Consider the following 20,755-nt stretch of genomic DNA (forward strand, 5'->3'; position numbering starts at 1 on the left):
AGTCAACGCCAGGCCTAATCGCGTGCATGTAATTAGGCCAGGCGTTGTCTCTGCCAGGAGATGTTGCTGTGATTTTAGTTTAATGTGGGTCTAAATTCTAACATTAGGTCATATTGATAATAATCACACACACACACACACACACACACACACACACACACACACGTAACCACTGATAACACAGCTAAACACTCCCTTTGAACTGTCAGACATATGATCATAAACACACAAACGCACTCTCTCTCCTTCTATCCCCCCTCCCTCTTCTCTCCTGTGACTGGAGGAACTGCAAATTATTTGTTTGTTTGTTGACCTGTGGCTAGCAAGACAACGCTGTGTTGAGTGTGTGTGTGTGTGTTTGTCAACTGCACCCCTAGCGATTAGCTCTCATTAAAAACAAACAGCAGAGAGAGATCAGCCAGGCAGCAATTACCTCCAGCTTTGATGTGGCTTTAATTCCTTTAAAAACGCCCCTCTGGCTAGTTTAAATCACAGACACACGCTTGCACATTTACAGACCAACATAGGCCTTTACTTAGGAAGATAAGAGTCTCATGGGGGGGTTACTGGTCACGCAAGGTGACACCATCATCACACTCACACACTATAACTCCACGACTACAGATCCTTTTGGGACAGTAATGGAGAACATGTTGGACAGAGTTGGGTGTTGGGGTGTCTGAAACAATGTGTAAAGTACTTCAGATAGGCCTAACCTAGTCAATAGAAATACCTGGTACAAAACAGTCAAGCAGCACTGGTGTATAGTAGGCTATGTAGATCACTGTGTGTAGAAGCTAAGAGAGACAGACAGGTAATAGGTTTATCGGAGTGCATAGTGTGCAACAAAAACTTGAGCATATGGGTCATTCCACCTCAAAAAACACAATAAAAGAGGATTTACACCCACCATCTCAGATTGTTCTGAAATTGTTTCTGTTAGTAAAAACAGATACAATTAGCATTACTGCAACATTATTTTGGTTGTAATATGATTATCTCTAAGAAATTAAGCTAATTGAATGCACCCAAATTGCCAATTTTAAATTTATAGGATTCATATAATATAGTAACTAACATCCGATTTGGACCAAACTTGACCAAAATAGTCAAGCCACACCCAAACCCCTAGGCCAATCCCACCCCAACAAGTATATAAACTCTGCAAAAACAGAAACCCTGTCTTTCAAAGATAATTAGTAAAAATCCAAATAACTTCACATATCTTCATTGTAAAGGGTTTATTAAACACTGTTTCCCATGCTTGTTCAATGAACCATAAACAATTAATGAACATGCACCTGTGGAACGGTCGTTAAGACACTAACAGCTTACAGACAGTAAGCAATTAAGGTCACAGTTATGAAAACTTAGGACACTAGAGGCCTTTCTACTGACTCAAAAACACCAAAAGAAAGATGCCCAGGGTCCCTGCTCAGCTGCGTGAACATGCCTTATGCATGCTGCAATGAGGCATGAGGACTGCAGATGTGGCCAGGGCAATAAATTGCAATATCTGTACTGTGAGACGCCTAAGACAGCACTACAGGGAGACAGGACGGACAGTGGCAGACCACGTGTAACACCTGCACAGGATCGGTACATCCGAACATCACACCTGCAGGACAGGCACAGGATGGCAACAACAACTGCCGAGTTGTCCATCAGTGCGCAGGCTGTCCGCAATAGGCTGAGAGAGGCTAGACTGAGGGCTTGTAGGCCTGTTGTAAGGCATGTCCTCACCAGACATCACCAGCAACAACATTGCCTATGGGCACAAACCCACTGTCGCTGGACCAGACAAGGACTGGCAAAAAGTGCTCTTCACTGACGGGTCGCAGTTGTCTCACCAGGGGTGATGGTCAGATTCGCGTTTGTCATCTTAGGAATGAGCGTTACACCGAGGCCTGTACTCTGGAGCGGGATTGATTTGGAGGTGGAGGGTCCGTCATGGTCTGGGGCGGTGTGTCACAGCATCATTGGATTGAGCTTGTTGTCATTGCAGGCAATCTCAACGCTGTTCGTTACAGGGAAGACATCCTCCACCCTCATGTGGTACCCTTCCTGCAGGCTCATCCTGACATGACCCTCCAGCATGACAATGCCACCAGCCATACTGCTCGTTCTGTGCGTGATTTCCTGAAAGATAGAAATGTCAGTGTTCTGCCATGGCCAGCGAAGAGCCAGGATCTCAATCCCATTGAGCAAGTCTGGGACCTGTGGGATCGGAGGGTGAGGGCTTGGGCTATTCCTCCCCAGAAATGTCCGGGAACTTGCAGGTGCCTTGGTAGAAAAGTGGGGTAACATCTCACAGCAACAATTGGCAAATCTGGTGCAGTCCATGAGGAGATGCACTGCAGTACTTATGCAGCTGGTGGCCACACCAGATACTGACTGTTACTTTTGATTTTGACCCCCCCTTTGTTCAGGGACACATTATTCAATTTCTGTTAGTCACATGTCTGTGGAACTTGTTCAGTTTATGTCTCAGTTGTTGAATCTTATCTTCATACAAATATTTACACGTTAAGTTTGCTGAAAATAAACGCAGTTGACGTTCCTTTTTTTGCTGAGTTTAGTATCAGTTGCCTATGTTTGACAAGTAATATGGCGCTGCGGCTTAGGGTATTGTTTCTTCATTCTATGTAATGAATTCCCAGTGAATTTAGTAATGTTATTTTCCCATATTCAGAGAAATTAGCCATTGAAGTTTAGGTTTATGTCCCAACCTACATATTACATATTACCAGGTTCTGACAACTATAAATCACCGTTGCAGGTAATTTATTTTTTAAATTATCACCCCCCCTTTTCCCTCCTATAATTCACACCCATGTCCGCCCGCTTACAGAGAGAATGTACGTATCTCAGTGAAAATGTCCTACTGGTCTAAATTGAATATGAGATCTGTCAACATAAAGCGTGAAAGCTCTGAAAAGGCCAGAGATGTCCAATAAAATATGACTGAACCAAACACGCAGGAAAATATTTCAATGAAAATACCTATAGACTTTTCTACACTAAGGGGGATGAATATTAATCAGTGGGTTTCCTGTTTGTTTATCTCTATGCCATCTGGACACACACTCATGTGGTACACTTACAAAATAGTGCTGCAAAGTATTATGATCCATTGGATAATTTGTCCTTTTTAATGATTAGAAATATTTTGAGCTACTCTGTATTAACAGAGATATGTCCATTTTATACAGTGCCAGTCAAAGGTTTGGAAACACCTACTCATTCAAGGGTTTTTCTTTATTTTTACTATTAGCTACATTGTAGAATAATAGTGAAGGCATCAAAACTATAAATAACACATATGGAATCATGTAGTGACCAAAAGTGTTAAACAAATCAAAATATATTTTATATTTGAGATTCTTCAAAGTAGATACCGTTTGCCTTGATGACAGCTTTGCACACTCTTGGCATTCTCTCAATCAGCTTCACCTATACAAGCATTTCGCTATATCCGCAATAACATCTGCTAAAACACGTGTATGTGACAAATAAAATTGGATTTGACCTGGAATGCTTTTCCAACAGCCTTGAAGGAGTTCCCACATATGCTGAGCACTTGTTGGCTGCTTTTCCTTCACTCTGCGGTCCAACTCATCCCAAACCATCTCAATTGGGTTGAGGTCGAGTAATTGTGGAGGCTAGGTCATCTGATGCAGCACTCCATCACTCTCCTTCTTGGTCAAATAGCCCTTACACAGCATGGAGGTGTGTTGGGTCATTGTCCTGTTGAAAAACAAATGATAGTCCCACTAAATCAGATGGGATGGCGTATCGCTGCAGAATGCTTTGGTAGCCATGCTGGTTAAGTGTGCCTTGAATTCTAAATAAATCACAGACAGTGTCACCAGCAAAGCACCCCCACACCATCACCTCCATGCTTCACGGTGGGAACCACACATGTGGAAATCATCCGTTCACCTACTCTGTCTTTTACAAGGACACGCCGGTTGGTACCAAAAATCTCAAATTTGATCTCATCAGACCAAAGGACTGATTTCCACCGGTCTAATGTCCATTGCTCATGTTTCTTGGCCCAAGCAAGTCTCTTCTTATTGGTGTCCTTTGATAGTGGTTTCTTTGCAGCAATTCGACCATGAAGGCCTGATTCACGCAGTCTCCTCTGACCAGTTGATGTTGAGATGTGTCTGTTACTTGATCTCTGAAGCATTTATTTAGGCTGCAATTTCTGAGGCTGATAACTCTAATGAACTTATCATCTGCAGCAGAGGTCTCTCTGGGTCTTCCTTTCCTGTGGCGGTCCTCGTGAAAGCCAGTTTCATCATAGCCCTTGATGGTTTTTGCGACTGCACTTAAAGAAACTTTCAAAGGTCTTGAAATTTTCCAGATTAATTGACCTTCATGTCTTAAAGTAATGATGGACTGTTGTTTCTCTTTGTTTTTGCCATAATATGGACTTGGTTTTTACCAAATAGGGCTATCTTATGTATACCACCCCTACAGTACCTTGTCACAACACAACTGATTGGCTCAAATGCATTAATGAAAGAAATTCCAGAAATGAACAAGGCACACCTATTCATTGAAATGCATTCCAGGTGACTACCTCATGAAGCTGGTTGAGAGAATGCCAAGCGTGTGCAAAGCTGTTATCAAGCCACAGGGTGGCTACTTTGAAGAATCTCAAATATATTTGGATATCTTCACTATTATTCAACCATGTAGAAAATAGTAAAAAATAAAGAAAAACCCTGGAATGAGTGTCTCCAAACTTTTGACTGGTACATTTTACAACCCCTCCTCCGTAACCTCAAGATAAAGGATTTTGCCCACTGGAAAGTTTTGCTTCTCTCCTGTGCACCACAGCTTTAGTTCCGTGCAGTTAGAAAGACAGTTGCACCACAGTTTTAGTTCCGTGCAGTTAGAAAGACATAGTTGCACCACAGCTTTAGTTCCGTGCAGTTAGAAAGACATAGTTGCACCACAGCTTTAGTTCCGTGCAGTTAGAAAGACATAGTTGCACCACAGCTTTAGTTCCGTGCAGTTAGAAAGACAGTTGCACCACAGCTTTAGTTCCGTGCAGTTAGAAAGACATAGTTGCACCACAGCTTTAGTTCCGTGCAGTTAGAAAGACATAGTTGCACCACAGCTTTAGTTCCGTGCAGTTAGAAAGACATAGTTGCACCACAGCTTTAGTTCCGTGCAGTTAGAAAGACATAGTTGCACCACAGCTTTAGTTCCGTGCAGTTAGAAAGACATAGTTGCACCACAGCTTTAGTTCCGTGCAGTTAGAAAGACATAGTTGCACCACAGCTTTAGTTCCGTGCAGTTAGAAAGACATAGTTGCACCACAGCTTTAGTTCCGTGCAGTTAGAAAGACATAGTTGCACCACAGCTTTAGTTCCGTGCAGTTAGAAAGACATAGTTGCACCACAGCTTTAGTTCCGTGCAGTTAGAAAGACATAGTTGCACCACAGCTTTAGTTCCGTGCAGTTAGAAAGACATAGTTGCACCACAGCTTTAGTTCCGTGCAGTTAGAAAGACAGTTGCACCACTGATGTACAAATGAAAAGGCACCTGCAAAATAACATGTTTTATCTATTTTGTTGTGCTGTTAAAATGTGTATCATGTCCGATGTCAGGGAGTTGTTTCATATTATTTGAGCTGTGAGTCATTTCACTTTTCCTTTAAAAAAACATGTTGATGAGCACAGGCATGTAACAGTAGGCCTAATGTATTATTTGTAAGATCCCCCAGCTGAGCAGTGAAATTCAACCACATTTTCAACCACAAAGACCACGGAGGTTTTCCAATGGTCCGCAAATTAAGGGCACCTATTGGTAGATGGGTAAAAAATAAAAAATAAAATACACTGAATATCCCTTTGAGCATGGTGAAGTTATTAATTACACTTTGGATGGTGTATCAACACACCCAGTCACTACAAAAATACAGGCTTCCTTCCTAACTCAGTTGCCGGAGAGGAAGGAAACAGTTCAGGGATTTCACCATGAGTCCAATGGGGATTTTAAAACATTTACAGAGTTTAATGGCTGTGATAGGAGAAAACTGAGGATGGATCAACCACATTGTAGTTACTCCACAACAGTAACCTAATTGATAGAGTGAAAAGAAGGGAGCCTGTACAGAATATAAATATTCCAAAACATGCATCCTGTTTGCAATATGTCACTAAAGTAAAACTGCAAAAAAAACAGCAAAGAAATTAACTTGATGTCCTGAATAGAAAGTGTTATGTTTGGGGCAAAACCAACACAACACATTACTGAGTACCACTCTTCATGTTTTCAAGCATGGTGGTAGGTGCATCATGTTATGGGTATGCTTGTCATCGGCAAGGACTAGGGAGTTTGAGGAAAAAAGAAATGGAATAGCGCCGACCACAGGCAAAATCCTAGAGGAAAACTTGGTTCAGTCCTCTTTCCCAACAGACACTGGGAGACACATTCACCTTTCAACAGGACAATAACCTAAAACACAAAGCCAAATATACACTGTTGCTTACCAAGTTGCTTACCAAGATGACATTGAATGTTCCTGAGTGCTCTAGTTACAGTTTTGACTTAAATTGTCTTGAAAATATATGGCAAGACCTGAAAGTGGTTGTCTGGCAATGATCAACAACCAATTTGACAGCGCTTAAATAATAATGTGCAAATATTATACAATCCAGGTGTGCAAAGCTCTCAGAGACTTACCCAGAAAGACTCACAGCTGTAATCACTGCCAAATGTGATTCTAACATGTTTTACTCAGGGGGTTGAATAATTATCAAATTAAGATATATTAGTGTTTAATTTACCATGAATAAAAAAAAAAGTTGGAATTGTTCTTCCACTTTGACAGAATATTGTGTAGATCATTGACAAAAAAATATCAAATCTATTTCAATCCCACTGTGTAACAACAAAATGTGAAAAAAAGGTCAAGGGGTGTGAATACTCTGAAGGCACTGTATGAGGATTCAGGCCGAGGATTGATATGCAAACATTGCAATTAGCAAATTACCCAGTTGGCCAATGTCTCTATTAAAAATATATAATTTACAATTGGGTTCTTAGTGAAGATCTTTATGGAACTGAACAGTGTGCTCTCTGAGATGAGTGAGAACTAGCCCCTTATCATACATAATTAACTCGATCACCTGTAAATCTCATAGCCTACTGCTACAATAGATTCCGATACACAAAGATTGTCTAGAGCTGAAGCAAATGGAAAAGCAACACTGCCATCTAGCGTCCAGTTTGAGTACATCAGCAAAGCTCACGTCAGCCCAGTGGTAGTGTATCAACGTTGTTGTACTGTTGTAGTTGATTCTACACTCCGTTTCGTTGGAAATTAATAATAAGAGCCGTTTATGGCTGTGTTGGTGAGCTATAAAAAAGGCATTTAGCTATCTGTTAGTTATATAGCAGTATCTGACAACAACCCGACCAACAAGGGTCCAGAACGCAATAACGAAGAAATTGTACGTAGGCACGGATAGAGGGTCAGTTTACCCTCCACATATCCTATTGGGTAAAACGCAAAAACTTACTTTAGATAAGTGTCAAGTCAGAACGAAAAGGTCAACAGCTCTTACCGTGAGAAGCAGCTGTGACAGAAGTATTTGGCGCATGTGTTGGACACGCAGTATGCTAGAGGTTCCGCCGTATACAGGAGTTCACCTGCGTGTATTTCGTGTGTCGCTCGTAAACCATTCCCTTTCCCTGCAGAGGCAAAACGTTCGAACTTTGACGCCATCCCGATCTCGCACGCATGTGGAACTGGGGAAATTGTGTTTACATCCGCAAATGGCCGTCGGACCAAAGATGGTGGATAAATTGAGATGTCTTACTCATGCCGTTTACCATTGAAAAATTGTCATAGTTCCGGTCTGCTTAGAAGCTGGGTGTTTTCGCCTGTTTGACTGGAAATGAAAAAAAAAACATACATTATATATATATATATACACACACACACATTTCTCGTATCACTTTCACCAAACTGAGAACACCAATAATTGCGAAATCAAATATTAATTTGGTTTCGCCTAAAACGTGTATTGTCTGCGCAACTGCGGTGCAGCTGTTCAAGGCTGACTCTAGTGGCTGTCCCCTAAAAGAGTGTCGTTCAGAAAGAAGTGTTTTGTATTTGGTCTCTGGCTTTTGTATCTGGGTTTATCAGACTATTGTGAATGATTAACAACTTACAAACGTAATAACAACTTAACAGCTGTATGACTAACTTAATGGAACTTTATAACAGTATACAATTGTCAGACCAGTCCCCACAATAAGGTTTATTATTATCAGAGAGAAACAGGTGTTTAAAAGTACCCACCACACAGTAATCCCTCCAGACTGTAAAGACAGATCTAAACCACGATGACAAACATGAAAAAATGAATCTACAATACCCACAACAAGCCAAAACTAGAGAAACAACAGAAAGACATGCACATAAAGATTAGATTTGATCGTTTGTTTTCTCTCCCCCTACATTGTGCAGATATATAAATACTTCAGATTCCAAAAGTAAGATAGTCATCTGAACCAGCCAGAGGACGAGTGAAAATAAAATTTAAATTAAAACAAGGCTGCATCTCAATAGTCTACAGTGGCTTCCTGTCCTCGTCTCCACTCCATCTGCACACTTCTGAAAGTACAAGACACTAAAGTCAATCTCCTGGCATTCTTCCAAGCTAATTAATGAATCTACAGTTTATTGTGCATTTTACAACAGATCTGAATATGATTATATTTTGCTGTTGGTTTCACCGGTCTTGTGTTTTCAGATCAGAGTAAACGAGGTGAGGGAGGAGGGTCAACGGGGAGTGGGAGGAGAGTAGACGAGGAGATGGAGTAGACGAGGAGAGGGAGGAGAGTAGACAAGGAGAGGAAGGAGAGTAGGTGAGAAGAGGGAGGAGTGGAAGGAGAGTAGACGAGGAGAGGGAGGAGAGTAGACGAGAAGGAGGAGGAGATTAGACGAGGAGAGGGAGGAGAGTAGACGAGGAGAGGGAGGAGAGTAGACGAGGAAAGGGAGAGTAGACGATGAGAGGGAGGAGAGTAGACGATGAGAGGGAGGAGAGTAGACGATGAGAGGGAGGAGAGTAGACAAGGAGAGGAAGGAGAGTAGGTGAGAAGAGGGAGGAGAGTAGACGAGAAGGAGGAGGAGATTAGACGAGGAGAGGGAGGAGAGTAGACGAGGAGAGGGAGGAGAGTAGACGAGGAGAGGGAGGAGAGTAGACGAGAAGGAGGAGGAGATTAGACGAGGAGAGGGAGGAGAGTAGACGAGGAGAGGGAGGAGAGTAGACGAGGAGAGGGAGGAGAGTAGACGAGGAGAGGGAGGAGAGTAGACGAGGAGAGGAATGAGAGTAGGTGAGAAGAGGGAGGAGTGGAAGGAGAGTAGACGAGGAGAGGGAGGAGAGTAGACGAGGAGAGGGAGGAGAGTAGACGAGGAGAGGGAGGAGAGTAGACGAGGAGAGGGAGGAGAGTAGACGAGGAGAGGAAGGAGAGTAGGTGAGAAGAGGGACGAGTGGAAGGAGAGGGAGGAGAGTAGACGAGGAGAGGGAGGAGAGTAGACGAGGAGAGGAAGGAGAGTAGGTGAGAAGAGGGAGGAGTGGAAGGAGAATAGACAAGGAGAGGAAGGCACTTGACATTTGGGATGTAGCCTGAGAGTCACTGCCCAGCCTGCGCCATCAAATCATCCACGTCTACAGAACTTTTCCTAACGAAACTAAGACACACTGACTTTGTGCATTTCCACCAACTGTCACAAAAAAAATGTAACAGCTCATTGATTAAATAGACCAGAAGTCCAAAAAATAAGAAAAAAAGCACAAATAAAAAATGTACATGGAAAAAAAATCAATTGAGTCCATTGATCGCAGGAGGTAATGAACTGTAGTAAGACTGATCATGACAATCCCACGATTGATGCCCATAATTATTTGACAATAAAGATATATAGATATGCCTGAGCAGGCCTCCGGAGTGGTGCAGTGGTCTAAGGCACTGCAGTGCTAGCTGTGCCTCTAGAGATTCTGGGTTCGAGTCCAGGCTCTGTCGCAGCCGGCGCACAATTGCCTCAGCGTCGTCCGGGTTAGGGGAGGGTTTGGCCGGCAGGGATGTCCTTGTCCCATCGCGCACTAGCGACTCCCGTGGCAGGCCGGGTGTAGTGCACGCTGACACAGTCGGCAGGTGTACTGTGTTTCCTCCGACACATTGGTGCGGCTGGCATCCGGGTTAAGCGGGAATTGGTTGGATTGTGTTTCAGAGGACTCTCGTCCTTCGCCTCTCCCGAGTACGTACGGGAGTTGCAGCAATGAAACAAGACTGTAACTACCAATTGGATACCACGAAATTGGGGAGGAAAAGGGTTTACTTTTTTTTTTTTTTTTTTAAGAACGAAATAAATAAAATAACATTCTTTAACGCACATGATTACAGACATGTATTGCTTTCTTGTCTGTGTTGCATATATCTCTGTCTGACACACACTAAGGGTCATCAAGGGGCCAACGCTACAATCAGGCTGAACTATCTGTACCCCAAAACAACCCAATAAACAGAAGGGGTAGCAGATTCCCCTATCCACTGATACAGGGTCAGATATTTCATCCCCCTCCTGGTTGAGGATGCGGTTAAGATATGATCTTAGATCTGTGATTCGGGGCAACTTCTATCCTCAGCCCAAAGGAACACCCTACCTACAACATAAAAATAGTCAATAGTGAGGAACGTAAAGGAAAGTCAAATCTGTTTCATTACAACAAAACATTCATTAGTAGAAGATTATTTTAAAGACATTATTTAATGTTTCTGACCACAGCAGAATTGTTCATGTTTTTGAGGTGTAGATGAGATTAAAAATGGCGGCAGTAAACAAAGAGCTGTGCCGGTTTCTGAAATGGCTACACAAGCACTTCCTGTCTGCGCAGGTGAGCAGTTCTGTCCATGCCTGAAGGACCCAGAGGACAGGTCCATGTAGTAGTGAGCAGGTTCAAGGTCAGTGGTAATGAATATTATCCATTCCTCTGGGCTGACTTCGAGTCAGTCCACGTCCAGTAGTGTACATTTGACGTCTATGGGTGGTCCAGTATACTACAGGTCCTAGGTCAGTCCTACCAGGCAGCACTGCAGATGTCTTAGGGAACTTTTAGTGTGGATGCAGCCTATCAGTACCACACAGACATCGTTCAATCACTCTCTCCCGCCACACAAACATCGTTCAATCACTCTCTCCCACACAAACACACTAACTGGCCAGCCAGTAAAGACAGAAAGACTGACACAGAGAGAGAGAGAGAGAGAGAGAGAGAGAGCGAGAGAGAGAGAGAGAGAGCGAGAGAGAGAGAGAGAGAGAGAGAGAGAGAGAGAGAGAGAGAGAGAGAGAGAGAGAGAGAGAGAGAGAGAGAGAGAGAGAGAGAGAGAGAGAGAGAGAGAGAGAGAAAGACTGACAGAGAGAGGAGAGAGAGAGAGAGAAAGACTGACAGAGAGAGGAGAGAGAGAGAGATTAAAACAGGGCAGGACATAAAGAGAGGCGAGTATCCACTCTGCAAAACGAGGGAGTTTTCCTCCTCTGTCCCCTTCTTCTCCCCCTCTCCTTTTCTTCCCTCCCCCTATTTCTCTTCTCCTCCCCCTCTCTTCTCCTCTCCTCTTGGGGGTCAGCTAAGACGCGGGGGTTAGCCAGTTTTGGAGCTGATCCATCCCACGATGCAGCTGTGCGAGGTAGAAGTCAGCGTTACGGGAGAAGTCGGTGCAGACAGTGGACTGGGCGTCGCCCAGGGCACAGTAGAGGGCGGTGCCTCCCAGGCTGATCACCACGGTGACCAGGCAAAGCAGGAAGAGGAGCAGGCAGGAGTCTCCGCCCACCTCGTCTGCAGGAGGGAAAAGGAAACACGTTTAGATGTTTATTCTACTTTATCTTAGCTTTATTGAACGATTTCTTGTCTGGAGAAGGGAGAGGATAGAGGGAAGAAGGGAGAGGACAGAGGGAAGAAGGGAGAGGACAGAGGGAAGAAGGGAGAGGACAGAGGGAAGAAGGGAGAGGACAGAGGGAAGAAGGGAGAGGACAGAGGGAAGAAGGGAGAGGACAGAGGGAAGAAGGGAGAGGACAGAGGGATGAAGGGAGAGGACAGAGGGAAGAAGGGAGAGGACAGAGGGAAGAAGGGAGAGGACAGAGGGAAGAAGGGAGAGGACAGAGGGAAGAAGGGAGAGGACAGAGGGAAGAAGGGAGAGGACAGAGGGAAGAAGGGAGAGGACAGAGGGAAGAAGGGAGAGGACAGAGGGAAGAAGGGAGAGGACAGAGGGAAGAAGGGAGAGGACAGAGGGAAGAAGGGAGAGGACAGAGGGAAGAAGGGAGAGGACAGAGGGATGAAGGGAGAGGACAGAGGGAAGAAGGGAGAGGACAGAGGGAAGAAGGGAGAGGACAGAGGGATGAAGGGAGAGGACAGAGGGAAGAAGGGAGAGGACAGAGGGAAGAAGGGAAAGGACAGAGGGAAGAAGGGAGAGGACAGAGGGAAGAAGGGAGAGGACAGAGGGAAGAAGGGAGAGGACAGAGGGAAGAAGGGAGAGGACAGAGGGAAGAAGGGAGAGGACAGAGGGAAGAAGGGAGAGGACAGAGGGAAGAAGGGAGAGGACAGAGGGAAGAAGGGAGAGGACAGAGGGAAGAAGGGAGAGGACAGAGGGAAGAAGGGAGAGGACAGAGGGAAGAAGGGAGAGGACAGAGGGATGAAGGGAGAGGACAGAGGGATGAAGGGAGAGGACAGAGGGATGAAGGGAGAGGACAGAGGGAAGAAGGGAGAGGACAGAGGGATGAAGGGAGAGGACAGAGGGATGAAGGGAGAGGACAGAGGGAAGAAGGGAGAGGACAGAGGGAAGAAGGGAGAGGACAGAGGGAAGAAGGGAGAGGACAGAGGGAAGAAGGGAGAGGACAGAGGGAAGAAGGGAGAGGACAGAGGGAAGAAGGGAGAGGACAGAGGGAAGAAGGGAGAGGACAGAGGGAAGAAGGGAGAGGACAGAGGGAAGAAGGGAGAGGACAGAGGGAAGAAGGGAGAGGACAGAGGGAAGAAGGGAGAGGACAGAGGGAAGAAGGGAGAGGACAGAGGGAAGAAGGGAGAGGACAGAGGGAAGAAGGGAGAGGACAGAGGGAAGAAGGGAGAGGACAGAGGGAAGAAGGGAGAGGACAGAGGGAAGAAGGGAGAGGACAGAGGGAAGAAGGGAGAGGACAGAGGGAAGAAGGGAGAGGACAGAGGGAAGAAGGGAGAGGACAGAGGGAAGAAGGGAGAGGACAGAGGGAAGAAGGGAGAGGACAGAGGGAAGAAGGGAGAGGACAGAGGGAAGAAGGGAGAGGACAGAGGGAAGAAGGGAGAGGACAGAGGGAAGAAGGGAGAGGACAGAGGGAAGAAGGGAGAGGACAGAGGGAAGAAGGGAGAGGACAGAGGGAAGAAGGGAGAGGACAGAGGGAAGAAGGGAGAGGACAGAGGGAAGAAGGGAGAGGGACAGAGGGAAGAAGGGAGAGGACAGAGGGAAGAAGGGAGAGGACAGAGGGAAGAAGGGAGAGGACAGAGGGAAGAAGGGAGAGGACAGAGGGAAGAAGGGAGAGGACAGAGGGAAGAAGGGAGAGGACAGAGGGAAGAAGGGAGAGGACAGAGGGAAGAAGGGAGAGGACAGAGGGAAGAAGGGAGAGGACAGAGGGAAGAAGGGAGAGGACAGAGGGAAGAAGGGAGAGGACAGAGGGAAGAAGGGAGAGGACAGAGGGAAGAGGGAGAGGACAGAGGGAAGAGAGGACAGAGGGAAGAAGGGAGAGGACAGAGGGAAGAAGGGAGAGGACAGAGGGAAGAAGGGAGAGGACAGAGGGAAGAAGGGAGAGGACAGAGGGAAGAAGGGAGAGGACAGAGGGAAGAAGGGAGAGGACAGAGGGAAGAAGGGAGAGGACAGAGGGAAGAAGGGAGAGGACAGAGGGAAGAAGGGAGAGGACAGAGGGAAGAAGGGAGAGGACAGAGGGAAGAAGGGAGAGGACAGAGGGAAGAAGGGAGAGGACAGAGGGAAGAAGGGAGAGGACAGAGGGAAGAAGGGAGAGGACAGAGGGAAGAAGGGAGAGGACAGAGGGAAGAAGGGAGAGGACAGAGGGAAGAAGGGAGAGGACAGAGGGAAGAAGGGAGAGGACAGAGGGAAGAAGGGAGAGGACAGAGGGAAGAAGGGAGAGGACAGAGGGAAGAAGGGAGAGGACAGAGGGAAGAAGGGAGAGGACAGAGGGAAGAAGGGAGAGGACAGAGGGAAGAAGGGAGAGGACAGAGGGAAGAAGGGAGAGGACAGAGGGAAGAAGGGAGAGGACAGAAGGGAAGAAGGGAGGGAGAGGACAGAGGGAAGAAGGGAGAGGACAGAGGGAAGAAGGGAGAGGACAGAGGGAAGAAGGGAGAGGACAGAGGGAAGAAGGGAGAGGACAGAGGGAAGAAGGGAGAGGACAGAGGGAAGAAGGGAGAGGACAGAGGGAAGAAGGGAGAGGACAGAGGGAAGAAGGGAGAGGACAGAGGGAAGAAGGGAGAGGACAGAGGGAAGAAGGGAGAGGACAGAGGGAAGAAGGGAGAGGACAGAGGGAAGAAGGGAGAGGACAGAGGGAAGAAGGGAGAGGACAGAGGGAAGAAGGGAGAGGACAGAGGGAAGAAGGGAGAGGACAGAGGGAAGAAGGGAGAGGACAGAGGGAAGAAGGGAGAGGACAGAGGGAAGAAGGGAGAGGACAGAGGGAAGAAGGGAGAGGACAGAGGGAAGAAGGGAGAGGACAGAGGGAAGAAGGGAGAGGACAGAGGGAAGAAGGGAGAGGACAGAGGGAAGAAGGGAGAGGGTGACATGGTAAGAATGCAGACAGACACACATAGCAGTAATCAATCAGTAAGCAATTGATCAAAACCATTGTTGGGTATACATATACTCACTCACACTCACACACACACACTTACCGTGGTCAAAGCCGTCGTCAGGTACTTTGAAACGGACCCTGCGTTTAGCAGGGTGTTTGTGTTTGAGTGGTGCCGAGAAGGGAGCCACACACACATCCTCCACACACACACTCCTCCTCTTCAGGATGGACACAAGGCCAGGGACAGGGGTCATCTGGAGGTCAGCGGGACATGGTCAAAAGGTCAGGGCCAGGTCAACTGATTAACATGCACATACTGTACACAATAGACACATACACATTACATATATATCAATACACACACATACAGTACACCATGCAGTACACACACACACACACACACACACACACACACACACACACAGGCAGTAATAGACATAGTATCCCCATTAGGTGTCAGCGTACACTGCCCTCTCATGTCAACCTCAAACCTCTGAGAAACTGGGTGTTTGAGTTGTAAGCCGACTGCAGACGAAGCCGACTGCAAACGAAGCCGACTGCAAACGAAGCCGACTGCAGACGAAGCCGACTGCAAACGAAGCCGACTGCAAACGAAGCCGACTGCAGACGAAGCCGACTGCAAACGAAGCCGACTGCAAACGAAGCCGACTGCAGACGAAGCCGACTGCAGACGAAGCCGACTGCAAACGAAGCCGACTGCAGGCGAAAGTCAGCGAGTGAAGTCGACGGAGGCACATATGTGACAGCCAAAAGTCAGACTCTGTAGTGGTTTTCCAACAGTAAGTCTCAGATCAACATGGCAGTGTCCACATAGCTGCTATTGTTCATAAAATATTTTCTGAATAAATGTAGAAATACAATTTTCTATACCCCTATATCACACACTCACAAACTGAAAACATTAAGTGTGAACAATTCATTGGTTAGAGAGAGGTCTCATATCAGTTTCATTTGTAGCTTTAGAATTGAGAAACAACTACAGCGACTTGAAGACGACTTCATCAAAAAAACTGCATGACCTTTGATCTCATGGTTCGTGTACAGTTCACGCAGTCAACGTGTAAGCGCAAGTCAGACAATTGTTATCCCCATAACGCAACACACTTTGAAAGGCAGATTACCAACGATGGCCACCGACTAGACAAAGTAGATCCGCTTGACCACGCCCTATGTCTTAGGTGCTGGTGACCGCTGGTGTCATCTTATCAAGTGACATCGGCTGATGCCATCATATCATCTCATCCAGTGACGTCACCTGGTGACATCACCTCCTTTCTGAACAATCAGTTAGAGAGGCTCAGGTTCACAACATTCGCTTGATCGGTTTCACCCTTCAGTCACACTCTTGTCAGGCCTGACAGAAGAGAGAGGGAGAGAGGTGAAAACAGAAGATGGAGGAGAGTGGGAACGGGGGGGGGGGGGGGGGGAGCATGCCGCTTGCACCGCCAGGGTTGTGGGTTTAATTCCTGGGGCCGCCCGTAAGTCGCTTTGGATAAAAGCGTCTGCTAAATGGCATATAAAGATGAGAGAGAGAGAGAAGAAGAGAACGATGAAAAGCCCCTCCAGTTTTAATGAGGTTATTATTGTAGCTGTTCAGAGATCAACTCTACTCTCACCTAAACCATTATGTACAGAGCTCTTCAGTTGTTTGTCATAGTGGCCCAGACCTGACTGGTGGGCATTCCATTCCAATACGGCCACCGCATCGCCAAAGAGGTTTAAATGGCCAAAGTAGCCTTGTGAATTGCGTGCACCCACCCCCTCCTTACCCTCAGTGTGACTCCACGACGTAGGCTTGTGAATCGCGTGCACCCACCCCTCCTCACCCTCAGTCTGACTCCACGACGGCCTCGTTCCTCTCCCTCGCCAGAAACATACGCAATCGATTACACACCTACACTAAAACGCGCACACCTCTCTCTCCCCACACACACACACCCAGCTCCATATTTGGCATCCAAGGGCTAATTATGACCTAACATTGTCTGCTTGCTAACTACTGACGCTTACACAAATGTAGGCTTGTAAATGTAGGCTTGTAAATGTAGGCTTGTAAATGTAGGCTTGTAAATGTAGACTTGTAAATGTAGGCTTGTAAATGTAGGCTTGTAAATGTAGGCTTGTAAATGTAGGCTTGTAAATGTAGACTTGTAAATGTAGGCTTGTAAATGTAGGCTTGTAAATGTAGGCTTGTAAATGTAGGCTTGTAAATGTAGGCTTGTAAATGTAGACTTGTAAATGTAGGCTTGTAAATGTAGACTTGTAAATGTAGGCTTGTAAATGTAGGCTTGTAAATGTAGACTTGTAAATGTAGACTTGTAAATGTAGACTTGTAAATGTAGACTTATAAATGTAGGCTTATAAATGTAGGCTTGTAAATGTAGACTTGTAAATGTAGGCTTGTAAATGTAGGCTTGTAAATGTAGACTTGTAAATGTAGGCTTGTAAATGTAGGCTTGTAAATGTAGACTTGTAAATGTAGACTTGTAAATGTAGACTTGTAAATGTAGGCTTATAAATGTAGGCTTGTAAATGTAGACTTGTAAATGTAGACTTGTAAATGTAGACTTGTAAATGTAGACTTGTAAATGTAGACTTGTAAATGTAGACTTGTAAATGTAGACTTGTAAATGTAGACTTATAAATGTAGGCTTATAAATGTAGGCTTGTAAATGTAGACTTGTAAATGTAGACTTGTAAATGTAGGCTTGTAAATGTAGACTTGTAAATGTAGGCTTGTAAATGTAGGCTTGTAAATGTAGGCTTGTAAATGTAGGCTTGTAAATGTAGGCTTGTAAATGTAGACTTGTAAATGTAGACTTGTAAATGTAGGCTTATAAATGTAGGCTTGTAAATGTAGACTTGTAAATGTAGACTTGTAAATGTAGACTTGTAAATGTAGACTTATAAATGTAGGCTTATAAATGTAGGCTTGTAAATGTAGACTTGTAAATGTAGACTTGTAAATGTAGACTTATAAATGTAGGCTTATAAATGTAGGCTTGTAAATGTAGACTTGTAAATGTAGACTTGTAAATGTAGGCTTGTAAATGTAGACTTGTAAATGTAGGCTTGTAAATGTAGGCTTGTAAATGTAGGCTTGTAAATGTAGGCTTGTAAATGTAGGCTTGTAAATGTAGGCTTGTAAATGTAGACTTGTAAATGTAGGCTTATAAATGTAGGCTTGTAAATGTAGGCTTGTAAATGTAGGCTTGTAAATGTAGGCTTGTAAATGTAGGCTTGTAAATGTAGGCTTGTAAATGTAGGCTTGTAAATGTAGACTTGTAAATGTAGACTTATAAATGTAGGCTTATAAATGTAGGCTTGTAAATGTAGACTTGTAAATGTAGGCTTGTAAATGTAGGCTTGTAAATGTAGGCTTGTAAATGTAGGCTTGTAAATGTAGACTTGTAAATGTAGGCTTGTAAATGTAGACTTGTAAATGTAGACTTGTAAATGTAGACTTGTAAATGTAGACTTGTAAATGTAGACTTGTAAATGTAGACTTGTAAATGTAGGCTTGTAAATGTAGACTTGTAAATGTAGACTTGTAAATGTAGACTTGTAAATGTAGGCTTGTAAATGTAGGCTTGTAAATGTAGGCTTGTAAATGTAGACTTGTAAATGTAGACTTGTAAATGTAGACTTGTAAATGTAGACTTGTAAATGTAGACTTATAAATGTAGGCTTATAAATGTAGGCTTATAAATGTGCCCATTTGGGGATCCAATACTATTTCTGTTTGTCTTAATTAAACTGTTTTCTTGAAAATGTGCATGTGAAAATCATAAGGTGTCAGAATCTTCGAAGGCCAGCAGCAGTCGGCAGCGGGAAGGGGAGGAAGCAGGTTTGACTCTTCTGGTTATATTGATCTCTGGCTCCCTAGTTGGTCATTTGTGTGTCTTCAGTTTTATTTCAGTGCTTAAAGCATCAGACAAAGTAGCCTACATATAGTTGATTTGATTCAAACATAGGGTATATCTAAATATGGGGACAGCCCTAATTTGTTTATAGTTTTTGGTTTATTATTATTTTAATTTTATTTAACCTTTTTTTAACTAGGCAAGTCAGTTAAGAACAAATTCCTATTTACAATGACGGCCTACCCCGGGCCAAACCCGGACGACGCTGGGCCAATTGTGCACCGCCCTACGGGACTCCCAATCAAGGTATGCTGATAGCTCCTGATATGCGCCCCATTCTCTGTGGTTGAGAACAGGGTGTTTCTGCACTTTGTGAAAGTGCTTGAGCCACGTTAAGAACTTAAGAACTTGGCTCTTCCACCCATTTCAGGAAACGGGTAGAACCCGCTCTATATAAGCAAAACAAAAGCAGAAGTTTTCAATTAATTGGCCAATGCACCTTGTGTTTAACAAAACAGTACTTAGCAATATATTAAAGTGGTTTTTGAACTCTAGAATGTGTTTACAAGGTTGACAGCTGGTTGGCCATTAGCTAATCAGTGTTTCTCAACAATTGAAATCACATAAATGTATTTGACTTCACAACTGGTAAATTCCAACCTCCCACATGGTTACAATCGCAGCATCAGAGTAGAAACTTGAAAGGCCCAACATAAATATCCAGTCACCAGGCAATGCAAGGAACATTGTGAATGCTGAACATTCTGAATGGCATTTCATTTTCCAGCTATACCGAAACCGAACCGTGACTGCAATATGCACCGAACTGCAATATGTACCAAAACTGTGCAATACATCTCTCTGTAAGTGTCAACGTGTGTTTGTGTGTGTGTCATAAAACTTCAGTCCACACACAGTCTCTCCCACTCACCTCCTCCACTGTAATGCGTTTGGCCAGGTCGTCCAGCGAAGCCACCCGGTCTCTGATAGTCTCCACCATGTCCACTCCAAACATATCATACTCCTCCTCGCGCAGCTGGGCCTCCTCGCGCAGCTGGGCCTCCTCGCGCAGCTGGGCCTCCTCGCGCAGCTGGGCCTCCTCGCGCAGCTGGGCCTCCTCGCGCAGCTGGGCCTCCTCCAGTGTGAGCTGCTCCTTCACTGCTAAGGCTGAGATCTCCTCTAGAGGAGCTTTTAAACAATCAACACCATCTCTCTTCTCCTCTTTCTCCTCTTCCTTTAATGCCAAGGCCTCCTCTGCCTCTTCCACCTCCTCCTGTTTTTCCTCTCCTCCCTGCTGCTCCTCATGCTTGGGTTGGCTCATTTCCCCATCCGTAGGGCGGTCCGGCGTAGTGCAACCCTCCTGAGTGGTGTGTTCCATCTCACTCTCCGTCTGCTGACCCGTTCCTTCGCTCTGAGAGTCTGTGAATTCAGCCCTCCCAATCCCCTGGGAGTCTCTGCAGTCCTGTGCCACACCCAGAGCTGCACAGTCATTGGAGCTGAGGCTGTCCTTCAGGGCTCCGGCTGATTTGATTGGGTTGATGCTCTGGGAGAGGGTGGAGTCTGTTCCTCTCTGGTCCTCCTCCATCCCCAACAAACACTCAAATAACCGAACTAGGAGAGCAAGAGACAGAGACACAGAGAGAGAGGAAGACAGAGACACAGAGAGAGAGGAAGACAGGGACACAGAGAGAGAGAGGAAGAGAGAGAGAGAGAGAGAGAGACATACAGAGGGAAGAAATGTTACAATAGACATAACACTACAACAGCCCTTGACCCCCCCCCCCCCTCCCCACAACCCTTTAACTTCTCTACCCAGGCTCTCCCTTTAGAGTCCTGTAGACATCAACAACCTCCCAGTAACACTGGTCTCCAGCAGAGTCCACTGTCTAATCTACATTAAAAAGAGGGAATCACTGTTCCTCAATATCCTCAAAAACACCTCCCAGATCTCCTAACTCAATTATTCACAACACTCTCCTCTTTTACCCTTTAGCTGCTGTTTTATAGGGAACTTGATGTCAACGGA

At 45.2% G+C, this 20,755-nt stretch overlaps 2 protein-coding genes across 2 annotated transcripts in view; both read right to left on the reverse strand.

The window, feature by feature from the left end:
• Positions 1-7,814, reverse strand: part of LOC139384039 (SET and MYND domain containing 3) — a 187,823-nt gene extending 180,009 nt beyond the window's left edge. The window contains exon 1 of the mRNA XM_071128671.1: positions 7,587-7,814. Coding sequence (XP_070984772.1) covers positions 7,587-7,747 — 161 coding nt within the window. The 5' untranslated portion in view covers positions 7,748-7,814. The remainder of the gene's footprint in view (positions 1-7,586) is intronic.
• Positions 7,815-11,460: 3,646 nt separating this feature from the next.
• LOC139383905 (consortin-like) overlaps positions 11,461-20,755 on the reverse strand; it is a 26,191-nt gene continuing 16,896 nt past the window's right edge. Inside the window, exons 10-12 of the mRNA XM_071128509.1 lie at positions 19,661-20,340; positions 14,946-15,099; positions 11,461-11,864 (exon numbers count right to left, since the gene is read on the reverse strand). Of these exons, the coding sequence (XP_070984610.1) occupies positions 11,656-11,864; positions 14,946-15,099; positions 19,661-20,340 (1,043 nt within the window). The 3' untranslated portion in view covers positions 11,461-11,655. The remainder of the gene's footprint in view (positions 11,865-14,945; positions 15,100-19,660; positions 20,341-20,755) is intronic.

Source organism: Oncorhynchus clarkii, chromosome 25, assembly GCF_045791955.1.
Source record: "Oncorhynchus clarkii lewisi isolate Uvic-CL-2024 chromosome 25, UVic_Ocla_1.0, whole genome shotgun sequence".
Taxonomy (NCBI): domain Eukaryota; kingdom Metazoa; phylum Chordata; class Actinopteri; order Salmoniformes; family Salmonidae; genus Oncorhynchus; species Oncorhynchus clarkii.